Source organism: Spermophilus citellus (assembly GCF_964194105.1).
Source record: "Spermophilus citellus genome assembly, chromosome: 6".
NCBI lineage: Eukaryota > Metazoa > Chordata > Mammalia > Rodentia > Sciuridae > Spermophilus > Spermophilus citellus.
This window is the reverse complement of record NC_138187.1, coordinates 107,375,587-107,389,102: the sequence shown is the minus strand read 5'-3', so window position 1 is coordinate 107,389,102 and position 13,516 is coordinate 107,375,587. Positions and strand designations below refer to the sequence as shown.

Below are 13,516 nucleotides of genomic sequence, written 5' to 3'. Positions count from 1 at the left end.
TTCACAGAGATGTCTACATTTTTAAGATAAGTTACAAATGGGCCCATGGTAACAGCTGGCAGGGGGAGGAAAAAAAGGGGAGATGAAGCTCCCCCTTCTCAGGTGTTGTCCTTGAAGAGTTAACATGCCCAGAACAGTGAAGGAAAAAGCTGCTTTTGTGTAAACTTCTGAGCCCCTCCCCTTACAAGCTGGGGATTGATTGATTACAGAAAAGGCTGTACTGTCTGAACCTGGCTGCAGCCAAATAAAACTGTTTCCTGCTATCTTTGGTGCCTTGCCTTGTTTGTCCCTACAACACAGGTATTTCCAGAAAGGATGAAACATAGTCTCAGAGAAAGTCAACTTTTTAAAGAACTTTCTGGGGTGTGATGTATGATGAAGTATGGCCATTTTCAGAAACAGTGTCTCCATTGCACATATCCTCAGGCAATGAACTTTAAAAGAAACCGGTATCTTCCTAGTAATAGTAAACGTAGGGGCTGGCTCAAAGTCAACAAAAATTAATATCCCTAAGAAACTCTTCTTGGAGATTTTAAGAGTGAATTAAGATCCCACTACAACCCTATACCATGTGTGGTAAATTGTTTTCTTTCTTTCAGAAAGGTGTTCTTGATAATGTTTGATAGGACAATAATACGAGTTTGGCGTCTGGGACAGACCGGGAGACCCCGCTACCCACACTACTGGGGGTGGAGCCGTTTACCCCCATCGGCCCCGCCCACCAGGGGGCTTCCAGGTGTGGCCTGGCGCTGGGCCCACTCGCCCTGGGGAGCCGCAGAGATGCTTAGGCATGGATGCGGGAGCCCTAGCCAAGGCGGGTGGGCATGCAGAGGACGCCTCCGCGAGGGGACCTTCTACAGCGAGGCCTCGGGTGTCCACCGAGAGCCACGCGGGGGAAACCCAGAACTTCCCGCTCAGGAATGACTGCCCCGGCTCCCGGCGCTGGCTGGCTGGGGGTGGGGGGGGGAGGATGTTCTCGCGAGAGGAGAGGGGGCGTCGGGCGCCGCGGGTTTGGGGGGCACGGGGAAGCCTGAGGACTAGGGCCGGGTAGGGAAGCGGCGGGCAGGCCCAGGGACGCGGGGAAGCCTCTCCCGCCAGTCGCCGAGAGCCAGCCCCTGACGTCAGGAGTTTTCCTCAAAGTCAACAACAAGCCCCGCGGCGGCGGCGAGAACCGATCAGCTACAGCCCCGCGAGGGAGGAAGGAGGGGGCGGGGAGACGGCGGCAGGGTCCCTTAGGCGCGGTTGGGCCCTGCAGACGAGGCCGCAGACCCCCGCCCCGCGCGAGTCGCGCCTAGGGACCCAGAGCCTCCGCCTGTGGCCTCCCCGCCGGCCTGACCCGGCCCCCGCCCAAGCGGTGTTTTCTGGTGATGAATTGAATTTGTAGCCGGTATCCGATTCCCATGTAGAGTCTCCGCCTCCTCGCCCCCCCCCGCCGCCGCCCGCCCTCCTCCCGCCTCCTCCCGCCGCCGCCGCCGCCCGCTCCAGCTCCGCGGCCCGGCCCGGCCGGCTCCCTCCCTCCCTCCCCTGCAGCCCTTCGCCTGCCCTCCCGCCGGTCGCCCCGGGCTCCAGGGGGCTAGAGGCTCTGCGGGGTGGGGGGAGGATAGGAGGGGTGGAGGAGGGAGGGGGGACCCCCGAGTCGCCCCCTCTCCTCCCCCCGCCCCCCCAGCTCCATCCTCCGCCACCGCCCGAGCAGCTGCGGGGCCGCCGCCGCCGCCTTTGCAGGTAACAGCCACCGCCCCCCACTCGCCCCCCTCCACTTCCTCGGGCCCCCCAAGCCGGGTTCCCTCTCACAGCGGGCCTCGGGCGGGGGGTGGCGGCGGGGTAGGGTGAGGCGGGGGCGTCTGGGTTGTCACTGCGCCGGGGGCGTGGGCGGAGGCTGGGTCACCCGAAGCTTTGGGTGTGGGTGGCGAGGCCAGGGGATGCCCGGCGCGGATGACACCGACACCCCCTTACTTTCCGGGGGAAACCGGGGGGCGGTGGTGCACTGGGGGCCGGGGGAGGGGTGTTCCCGGCCTAGCGGTACCGTCTGTGTCTGGGCTGTCCGGGCCCGGCGCCTTCTGTCTGCGCAACTCTGGCTGCTTCCCCTCGGCCCTCCCAGTCCGGGCCGCGGGGCGTGGGGAGGGGGCGCCCACTTGGCCCGGGGCGGCGGTGAGGTTATATAACGGGTAGTGCCCGGTGTCAGTGTGTTTGGGTTGCTGGGGGGGAGGGGGCTGTCTGTCGCTTGCCCTGGCGCTGGGGCTGTCTGTGCGCGTAGGGTGGGGTGAAGGCGAGGATGCACCGGCGTCCCCCGGGGTCCCCTTCCTGTCCCACCCTACCCTGCTGCCTGCGCACAGGAAAAGACGGCGCGGGGTGGGGTGCTGTGTGTGTGTGTGTGTGTGTGTGTGTGTGTGTGTGTGTGTGTATGTGGGAGGTGGGTAACGTACTTGTCTGTGTTTTTAATAGTAGTGGGGTTTTGATCCGCTTGGGAGTTGTGTGCTAAGAATAGAAATGTGCGGAAGATGCTGGGTTTGGCTGATACACTGATGCCGTCGCTGCTGGCGGCTGCTGGAGGCTGCTGGCGGCGGCGGCGGCGGCGGCGGTGGTGGCGGCGGCGGCGGCGGCGGCGGCGGCGGCGGCTCCGGCTGCAAGTAAACAAACCAGCCTCTTCCTCGTCCACCTCCTCCTCCTCCTGCGCATCAGTCTGCATCAGCCATGATGTTGGTGGGGCCCTTCAGAGCCCAAACTTGAAGTCTCGGTGGTTGCTGTGATATACCCTGATGCTGAGGCGGGGTCACCCCTTGTTTGGGATTTCCCGGGAATCTACCTTTAGGCTAGAGATACTGAAACTCTTTGGGGCTAGGTTTTTCCCAGTGCTATTATTTACTGGTTGTTTGTCCTCAGAAAGCAGAGGAAATGCTCACCCATACGTCAAAAGCTAGGATGCTCACATTTATCTTATCAAAAAATGTTATGAAAATAAAGCTCATTTTGCCAGTGAGGTATTTTGGTTGAAAGCCCAATGGGTTGTAATTGATAGTTTCCAAATAGAAACGACAACTAAACCTATACATTTATAATAATTTCTAGTACTAATAAAATATTTACACTTTGTTTTTAGAAAATGCTTCTTGAAGCTAAAGGATATAAATGACTTTTCATTCATAGTTAGTACATTGACCATTACCTCAACTCATTTCTTTAGACGTGTTTCATATTTTCTAAAGTCATAAGTTTTAGAAGAACCATAAATCTCTAGACAACCACTGCATTTTGTTTTCTGTAGACGCTCATTGGATGATATATTCACTTAGGGAAAAGTTGGAAAAATCAAAGGTGGACTAGTTCAATAAAAATGATTTAAGAAATGAGATTTAGAATGAGTATCATTTGAAAAATATGTGTAAATATGAATATTCTAAGAGGTGGTTGTCTAAAGTATGAAATTTTTTTATTAGAAAATGGCTACTTCATAAATTTCTAGTTTTTCCATAATATCTGAGTGAATACACAATTATGTGCAAGACATAATGTAACTTTTTTCTTTGTCAATATATAATCTTGATTGTCTTTGAAGATCTTTTTGTTTTCATACTTGGGATGACCCCAGTATCTGGTTTGAGTTTTAAATTTTAAAGTCAGGGAAAGCATACATTACATGAATGAAACAACATTGGAATTTAGATGAACTGCAGGTAGTGGTTAATTTTCAGTTGTATTGTGTATTTTCTATGGTATGTTTTCCTACAATATTTTAAAGTTAAAAAGTACATACTAATTATGCCAAAAAATTTGTGGCACCATTACTCATATTCATTTTCTCTCCCATGCTTAGCCTTTCTGTAATGATTAGTGAATTGTCTTCCAACTTAAAATTAATATTTAGCTTAATAATCTTGACATTGATCCTTAGTTGTTATGTATGTCAGAACACTTAAAGGTCTGCTTTGGACTTTTTTGGTTATGTAATTTTATATATAAAATAGTTGTAAGATAGTTTTAAGGTTTTATTCATTTAACAAATTATTAGAGTGGAATGTTGTTCTGGGGGTTGGTTTGAGTAAAAATTTTAAATATTTATATTTTATTCAGAAGATTGCTATAGTGAGAAAGAACTTGTTTTCAGAATCATTGCAACCCCCCCCCCAAAAAAAAAAAAAAAAAGTTTGGTTAAACTTAGAGAAAATGGAATCTGCAAAGTAAAAATTTAAGATTTTTTAAACTCTAGCTTTTGATTTAAACATGAAAATTTCCAACCATTGGGGCTTCTTTTAAAAGAGGAACTATAAATTGGTTTTGTGGAAGTTTACCTTTTATTTAAACTTTTCGTATTTTTATGAAGATAGGTAGTTACAGTTTGCTTGGTTTTTAATACCTGTTAGTTCAGGAATTTGTCCTTGAGATGATTAAGATACACTTACTATTAATATGTTAATGGATCTTTACCTTGATTTGATAGGATCTGGTTTTTAAAGTATGAGTCTGAATCATTAAAAATAATTTAAAACTATTTAGATTGGAATAACAATGTGCAAGGACAGAAAAACCATTTTCATTTTGCTTTGACCAAATTATTCTTGAAATTTGGCTTGCATTTTTAAGATAATTTCTGTAGAAAATTTGTGTTATAAAACTTAAATCATTTAAAATTATTCCTCAACTCCAGATTTCAGTTTGTGTATTAGTATTATAAAAATCCTGGTTTCACACAATGTACACTTTTCTGGAAGGGTAGCCTGAATTTTCTTGGTGTTAACAGATGTTTTGTCATGGTCTAGATTCCAATTTCCAGTTAATGCTAGTTAGTGCTTGGTGAGTATTTGTCATGTGCCAGGCACTGCTATGTGTACTTTTCATGTATTAATTCACTTTGTCTTCACAGCAATTCTTGCTACACTTTTGAAAGTGATTTTCATGTGAGAAAAATACTTACTGTGGCATAAAAAAATCTGATTTTTCCTGATTCTGGAACACTTTTTCTTTAGCATCTTCTCTAACTTATTTGTGCCTATTTTTAGAGTTAATTCTTAGAGTTTAAATTTGCATAATGTACAATAAGCTTCACAGAATCAATATAGTAAAAAACAGAAGTGTGTTGACTGACCCATTAACATTCTTTTTCATTTCATTTGTTTTAAATGCCAAATTGAATGCCTCTACTGCTTACACATCTTATTTTAACATTGTAGTCTTTCATCAGATTAAATATAAACTCATTTCTCCTGCCAGGTAATCTACAAATAGTATTTGGTAATTACATTAATATGTTCTTGAACTATAGGTGTGTTTTTTTTTAGTTCTGCTTTTTATCAGTCCTCTGCTTATATTTATTACCAACTAGATATTTTACATTTCTAAGTGAGTATATTTTGCTAATCTGCAGAGAAAATAGAAAGATTTACTGAAGGAAGACACAGAGAATGTTAAAATGAGATTTTTTTTTTCCTCTCTAGAGGAAAGCCTCTGACCATATTTGAGTGGCTGGGAGATGTTTTGCCAGTATTGTAGTTTAGACCAAATTTTGTCTGAATTGCTGTTTGATGCTTTATCTTCCCAACTATTTATTCAGTTCTTGAGGACAAGAATTATGTAAAATCATGATACTGTCACTTATGATGCCATCTATATGTGAAACAGATTTTTAATAAATTTTGAGAAATCAGATGTTAGTTCTGGAAGAATTATGAGCTATTCAAATAGCTCATCTAATGCAACACTTTATTACTAAGGAAATTAAAGAATTAAAGGGATCTTACACAGCATTACTCTGGGTAGGGCAGAGTCTGGAACAGGGAACCAAGTTTTTTGGTTAGTCCAGTGCTCTTTCTAATGTACAATTGTGATGAACTTTGTTATAGGATTCAGACTTGACTGGTTAACTCTCAGTTAAGCCTGGGGTAAAATTGTTAAGATGATTTTGGCATTTACTGAACCATATATTAATTGTATTAATGTGTATGTATAGATTTTATTTTATGATTAAAATGGTCTCCAAATCAGATTTTAGATGTATGTTAGAAATATGTGGCCAGCTATAACTGAAGACATTTTGGTAGTCCTCAACCTAGGTTATCAAGGTGCCTTCACATAGAGACAAGTAACACTTTTTATATGAGAAATGGACACTTTTTATAAGAAAAAAAATGGAATAATTTATCAGAAGCTTGTTTATTTTTATTTATTTGTTTTTTGTGGAACTGGGGATTGAACTCAGGGGCATTCTGTCATTGAGCTGTATCACCAGCCCTTTTTTATTTTTAGACAGGGCATATCTAAGTTGCCCAAACTGGCTTCGAATTTGGGATTCTACTGTCTCAGCCTCCTGAGTAAGTGGAGGTTACAGGAATGCATCCCTAAGCCTGGCTCTTGTTTAGTGGTTTAGTTCATGAAGCAAAGGAATCCGATGAGTATTTTCCTAATTGTTTTAAATTAGAATATTAAATATATCACCTAGTCACAAACTGATGATTTTAATAATGGACATATTGGTTAAATGGCACTCAAAATGCCCTAAAAAGGAAAAATGCTTTAAGTTTTTGTAGATGTATTTTATAGAAGTGACAGTTTTAAAGAACTGATAATTATGTCTGAAAGTTATAGCTATTCAAGTATTTTACCATCACAATCTGAATCTCTGATAGAGGGCTTTAAGAATGTTCCACTAAGTGTATTATTGTGCTCTGATGAGAGGAAAAAAATCCAAAATAATAGTACATGGTTTATGTAATTTACTTCTGAATGTGATATGGTGTTTTGTTTTGTTTTGTTTTAGGTATTGAACCCAGGGTACTTTACCACTGAGCTATACTTACAACCCAGCCCTTTTAATTTTTTTTATTTTTTATTTTGAGACAGGGACTTACCAAAGTAATTAGAACCTCACTAAATTGCTGAATCTGGCCTCAAACTTTTGTGATCTTATGTTGCTGGATTATAGGCATGTGCCACCGGGCCTCTGACTGAATATGATATATAAATTTTTTTAATACGTAGCAACTCAAAAGGGAAAGACTATTTTAGAATTAGAAGTTTTATATCCTCTCATGTACTTATTATGGCATGTATTAGTTTCACCTATTTCTTGAAATCAGAAAAAAACCATAGAATTATATTGTGGATACTTTTGACCATAATTTGTATTTTAAATAGCAATATTTCATTGTATTTGAACATTAGTTGTTCTTATTCAGTTTGGTTAGCATATATACAGTATATAAAAACTGTGATAGAAAAAGTACATTTCAGACAGCATTATAGCCAAAGTTTAAGAATTATTATAGTTTAGAAAAAGTTATTAAATTGTATTCTGACATTTAGCTTAGAAATTAACATATAGGAAATTATTATCCTATGAAGTTTTGTTCTTATTTGTATGAAAGAGAATTGCTGGAGGCACCTTTTGACTGTATGTCAACTTACTTTTAGTCTTCTGTTATAATTTCATTTGTGATACTTTAGTTATTAAATTTTTTATGTAGTTTAAAACGTTTTGCTCTTGTACTTTTGGAAGATAATATGGTATAAAAATTGTTCGGAACTACTTGCAAATGTTAATTATGTATATTTGAGAGTTCATATTTTACTAATGGATAGAAAGCATATCAAATTGATAGATGACCTCATTTGTAGGTGGTTGCTCTTGTTACTTGTTACTAGCTTGCTATGATAACTGTGGGGAAATGTCAGCATTACTGGTCATAGTTTTCTTAGATTCAATACTGTGGATTCATTAACTACTGCACAGAGTTTTTGTAGAATCAGATGAGGTCTTATAAATGAAAGATCTTTGACAGATTTTGATATAGGTTTGGAAAATATTTTAAAAAATACTTACCTTAATTCAATATCATTTTTGCCACAGAGTAGAAAATCAATATATAGTTGACTGAGTAATTCTGTGTATATTACATACTTTTTGAGTGAATGATATTCTAACATATAGTTGAAGTTTAATTATTGCTTAACATTGCATGGTTGATTGCTATATGTAAACATATTCTTTTAAAAAAATTAAAAAATATCATTGAGCAAATAGGCTGTTCTTTCCTCTTTTTTTCCCCATGATAATTTTTGGGTAGTATTGATGTTTATTTTGTTTGGAGTTGGAGCTTGATGATCAAAACAAAAATTGTCCAAAAAAAAATGTCAAATAAGAATAGTTTTAACATGTTCTAGTCCTTGCGATTAATGGAATAGGTATATGCTTAAATGCAGTAGGCTTAAAAGAAAAATTCAAAATTTGTCATTTATAACTCACTGGATAGAACACATCTTTAAAAGTTAGGATTGTAGGAGAGAGGTGAAGTTTGTTCTCTAGGAAATGGATGGCAAGGTTCCAGCTAATCTTTTTTATTTTATTAAGAGCTCTAGAGTTACACATAGTAGTTGGGTTCATTCTGACACTCATCTTGCAGGAAACATACTTTAAAGGATAGGAAAGAATATTATAATTTGAATTATTTACATAGATGTAAATAGTAAATTCATATTAAATTCCAGGATGTTTAAATTCAGTTTTGTTTTTAATATAGCATAAAACCATTGTCTTTATTGATTTACAGTATTTGTTTGCTTAAGCTGTGGTTTGCTGCTTTTCTTTCTTTATTTCTTTTTTGGTACTGGGGATTGAACCCAAGGATGCTTAACCACTGAGCCACATCCCCAGCTCTTTTTATTTTTTATTTTGAGACATGGTCTCAGTAAGTTGGTTAGGGCCTCACTAAGTTGCTGAGGCTAGCCTCAAACTTGTGATCTTGTCTTAGCCTCCTGAGTTTCTGGAAATATAGGTGTGCAACACTACACCTAGGTAGCCTCTTTTTAAAATTAGTTATCTAAAGCTGCATTTTTGTTCATTCATTCACTCATTCATTTATTCCATATTTGTTGAAAATCTAAGTCCCTGGCACTATCAAATTGCTTTACTAATTTATATTGTAATTAAGTGAAATAAAAAATGTGAAATATTTTGTACATTGTAAAATGGCATTCAAATATAATAATTATTGTTAAATTCTTCAGATAGTCTTGAATGAAGATATCTTTGATGTAACTGCTCTGTATTAATTCTGTATTGAATCTGCCATGAATTTTGTGTGAAACATTTTATAAGAATAGGAAAAATTAGATTGTCCACAGTGAAATGTTTAATGCAATAGGCTTAAAAGAAAAATAAGCCAAATTTTGTCTTGACTCACTGGATAGAACACATTTCTATAGAAATTAGGAGTGTAGGAAGGAGGTTTGCTGTACTCTAGGGAACAGGTGGCAAAAGTTCCAGTTCATCTTATAGACTAGTGTTTTTAGTAACATGAAAGATGACTTGGGGTAAGACCATAGTTTGTTGCTTATTTTTGACCTATGACATCTTTTAAGTTCTTTGAAGAAGGTATTATTTTAGCCAATAAATATCCAGAAGCAGTTTTAAAAGCTGAATATTGTGATTATTGACCGGAAGATTGTGTATTTAATGTACATTTTTAGCAGCTTAAATTTTACACAAACACTGATAAAAAACTTATCCAAAAAATTAGTTTTTAGAAACTACTTCATTGAAAAACAAAATTTCTTGATTTAGATTGATCTGGGTATTTCATTTTATTGTTTTGTACTGAAGAGGCAGTGCCAGTGGAAAAAGCATACATATATGCCTGGTTGTCTACTCTTGGTTCTCCCATATAGTGGCTGTGTGAGCTTGGGCAAGTCATGTTATATGTCTGACTTCTTTTTCTTCAACTCTAAAATACAAATCCTTCCAGCTTTAAGATTTCGATTATAAAATGTCCACTTATTTTCAATTTTGAAAATACTTCTTGGTGTTCTTTATAAGGATATCATAATGCAAATTATTTTAATAGGAAGTATATGTTTATTAGATATTTATTTTTTGTTACTAATTATTTCCCTGATCTTTGTCCACTTTCACTGTCAAGAATAATAAGATGTAAAATTCTCTTGAACTCAGATTATGTAATTTTATAGTCACAAAGAATGGCTTTACTACGGACCTGGGGATATAACTCAGTAGAGTATTTGCCTCACATGCACAAGGCCCTGGGTTCAAACCCCAGCACCACATAAACACACAAAAAGATGGCTTTACTAGATGTGGGACTCTTTGCTACAAGTACTGTCAAAGAGAAGAGCTACCACACAGATCTTTTGAAGACATCATTTTGCCTGAGTGTTTCCCAGTGTTAGCTTATTATTTATGTAGTATAATGAGTTAACCCTTTCAGTTACCTAGATCTGTGTTATGTAGCTGGGTTCTTTAGGGTGTTAAAACAGTCAAATTAAAATGATGATTAGATTCTTTCCTGCATGCTTTTTTGGGGGGGTGGGAGGTGCCATTTTTAGTGGTGAAATGGGTCTGATCTTGAATTAGGTGAACATTTTGTATGGTGGTATTAGTTTAGGCTTTGCTGGAATAAAGAAGTTATACATGTTAGAACATTTAATACATTGCTAGTGATGTTTTGAGAAGGATGTGGTTTGTAGAAATTTCCTAAACTTATTTGCCCAACTTCTTTTTTATTTTCCAGAATTTCTCTAATTTAGTATTCTCTTAAACATATTTTGGGAAAACAAGCCTAGATTTTAATACCCTTTTTGACTCTACAAGAGCAGATACCTATGATGATTTTGAGTAGTCCTGGTCCAACCTATGGGTATTGCCTTCAGTATCATGGCACAAGAGGTTGTTTTCTTTTAAGCTGCAGAGCCTTTGTCAGGCTAGTCAGGCAGTTCAGAGGATGTTTAGTCTTGACTCTTGATTGCTAAATGATTAGGCTCTGTCTGCACTTAATTTGCATTGGAGAAAAACCTGTAATCTAGTTCAATACTATTTAGGGAGTCTGATCTTAAACTTAACTGCTATGTTTTATTAATCAAAACCCAAGTTGAGTGGGCTGGGGTTGTAGCTTCGTGGTAGAGCCCTTGCCTAGCATGTGTGGGGCACTGGGTTCGATTCTCAGCACCACATACAAATAAACAAAATAAAGGTCAGTCAACAACAACAACAAAATAATAACAATAAAAAAACCCAAGTTGACAGATAGTATGGTTATATAGTCTGTACATCCATTTTTCTGGTTATCTAAAATTTATACTTTTGTTCCTGGACTACTATAACATCAGTGTGCTGGAACCACTTCTTTGGAAATGTGGAAATGCTGTAACGCAGTTTTGTCCTTTAACTCCTTTTTAGGTTGAGAGGGATAATAAGAAATAGTCCTATAAACTCACCACTATATATAAGGATGTTTTTAAGGACTTTTAATTATTGCACTTTATGATATCTTAAGAAGACCCATGAAATTAATTTCTGGTTTTTGTCCTAGGAGGCATTGAATTGTTTCTGGGCAACTTTTTCCATTTTTTATTATAAATATTTAAACCTGTTGTGTTTCCTGAAATTTGTGGCTCATCTTTCATAAACAAAGACTTTTACTCTGATTTTCTTTTATCTTAAGACTATGTAGTTTTCAATTAAAAACGTAGACTCTGAAGTCAGTCAGCTTGGGTTCATATCTGGACTCCCATCACTTACTAGATCTGTAGAACTCCAGTAAGCTGTTTAATCTCTGCCAGCCTCACTTTCCCCATCTATGAAATATAGTTAATAGTACCTGGCCGCCACCGACCTAACAGTACCAATAAGAGGGTTTTGAAGATTATCTGAGAATGATAAATGTAAGCACCAATAACAGTGCTTAGTACATCTTGAATACTCATTTTTTTCTACTTTCATATCCTCTTTGTTTCACTTTCTTCATGTCCTTTAAAAAAATAAATGATTTCTCATTATGTGCTTACTGTAAATCTACCTAAAATATTTCCTGGAATAAGGCTGAGTAAGAATACATAAACATTAGTTTCTTAGGACATCATATTTTCTTAAAGTACAGCAATTAAAAATATTCATAATGGTTTGCCTTAACTTTCTGGAATTAACAGATGTAAGCCACTTAACTTTCATTTTATCTTTTCTTCACTTCAGATACATGTCACAAATTTCCTATATTATGTTTTTGTGTAGGTGTGACAGTGGTTTTCTTAAGACATATTTTATTGTAATCTCTTAGATTTAAAAGTTTCACTATCATTTTAAATCTGTCATAAGACCAGGGAAGTGCATTCATTATAGAAATATTTAATAAATAAGCTCTGCAGTTTGAAGAGCTAGACTTTTATGTGAGGTCAGGCAAGTTGAAGACATTTACAAAGAATTAGTTGTTTGTTATTGCTATGTGAGTTGCAAGAATGGAAAAAAAAGAAATTCTTTCTTCAATACTTCCTTCCAGGCTGAGTCATCACTAGAGAGTGGGAAGGGCAGCAGCAGCAGAGAATCCAAACCCTAAAGCTGATACCACGAAGTACCATTTCTCCAAGTTTGGGGCTCATAGGGGAGCCATCATGAGCGATGTTACCATTGTGAAAGAAGGTTGGGTTCAGAAGAGGGGTAAGTGCTCAACAAAATCGAAATGATATGGTTGGTAATCGTGTTAAACAGTGAGTGGTGTCTTAGAAGTTGATCTTTTTTTCCTGAAATTTTTAAACATGCTGTCTAGTAAGAGAGAAATGATATATAACATGTATGTAAGGATTTTGTTTATTAGGGATTTCTTTATAATTCTTGACTTTAATATTTATGGTTTAGTTATGAAATGAGATTTGACTTTCTGGTACATTATGTGCATGCATATTAGTGCTATATTTTTCTGTGGTGTCCACAGATAGCTTTAGAATCATTTAATATGTAGGCGAGGTCTTATATGTATTTAATGATATGTAAATATATAAATAAAAGTATTCAGTTAAATTTGGATGGTGGCACAGGAAGGACTTAAAATAATTAAGGGGTGAGGAGTCACCAACAAACTCATGGAATCAACAGTTCCATAAATTAGATATGTAAAGTCTTGAGGTAAAAGGCCAAATGAGAAGTTGTGTTTTTTTGTATTTTTAGTTTTATATTTTTATTTTTCATTATCTATTTTTTGTATTTACTGCTCAAAGTAAAATGTTCATTATTATTATTATTAAGGAAAGAACTCTTTAATGTAAAGCTTAGTTTGTTATCTGTGAAATTACCTGCTTATGTAGTCAATGTATTTATTAGAAATCTAGAGTTTAGACTAGTTGCTAGGCAACTACTGTTTACTCACATGGCTAAGTTGAGTAGGATGAAGACTCTGCCATTTTTAGGACTTTTTAGTTCCTGTTTTCTGGTTAAAGGTACCTCTTAAATACTGATTTTCATATTCTTTGAAGATTTATAGCTGATACCTATGCTGAAAAGCTGTTGTCAGTAATTAAATGTGATTGTATATTATTGAACTTTTAAATCAGCCTTATTGAGTTGTAATTTTCTTACAATAAAATAAAACAATTTTAAGTTACACTTTGGTAAGTTCAGCAAATGTAGTGTAACAGACATTGAAGATACAGAACATATCTATCACCCCAAAAAGTTCCTTCAAGTCCCTTTGTAGTCATAGTCCTCATTCATTCCCTCAACCCTAGCAACCACTAATCTGCTTTC

The 13,516-nt window shown here is 38.0% G+C and overlaps 1 protein-coding gene across 6 annotated transcripts in view; it reads left to right on the top strand.

The window, feature by feature from the left end:
- The first annotated feature begins 840 nt into the window (after positions 1–840).
- The window catches only part of AKT3 (AKT serine/threonine kinase 3), a 276,038-nt gene continuing 263,362 nt past the window's right edge, over positions 841–13,516 (top strand). For 2 of the 6 annotated variants that reach the window (XM_081300518.1, XM_081300517.1), the window contains exon 1: positions 12,280–12,433. Coding sequence is in view for 3 of the 6 variants with exons in the window: in XM_081300515.1 (XP_081156641.1) it covers positions 12,388–12,433 (46 nt within the window). In the remaining 3 variants the exon portion in view is untranslated. Of the gene's footprint in view, positions 1,723–12,275; positions 12,434–13,516 lie in introns of those variants that run through there. The other 4 variants (XM_081300515.1, XM_081300516.1, XM_081300514.1 and 1 more) reach the window with 4 other exon arrangements.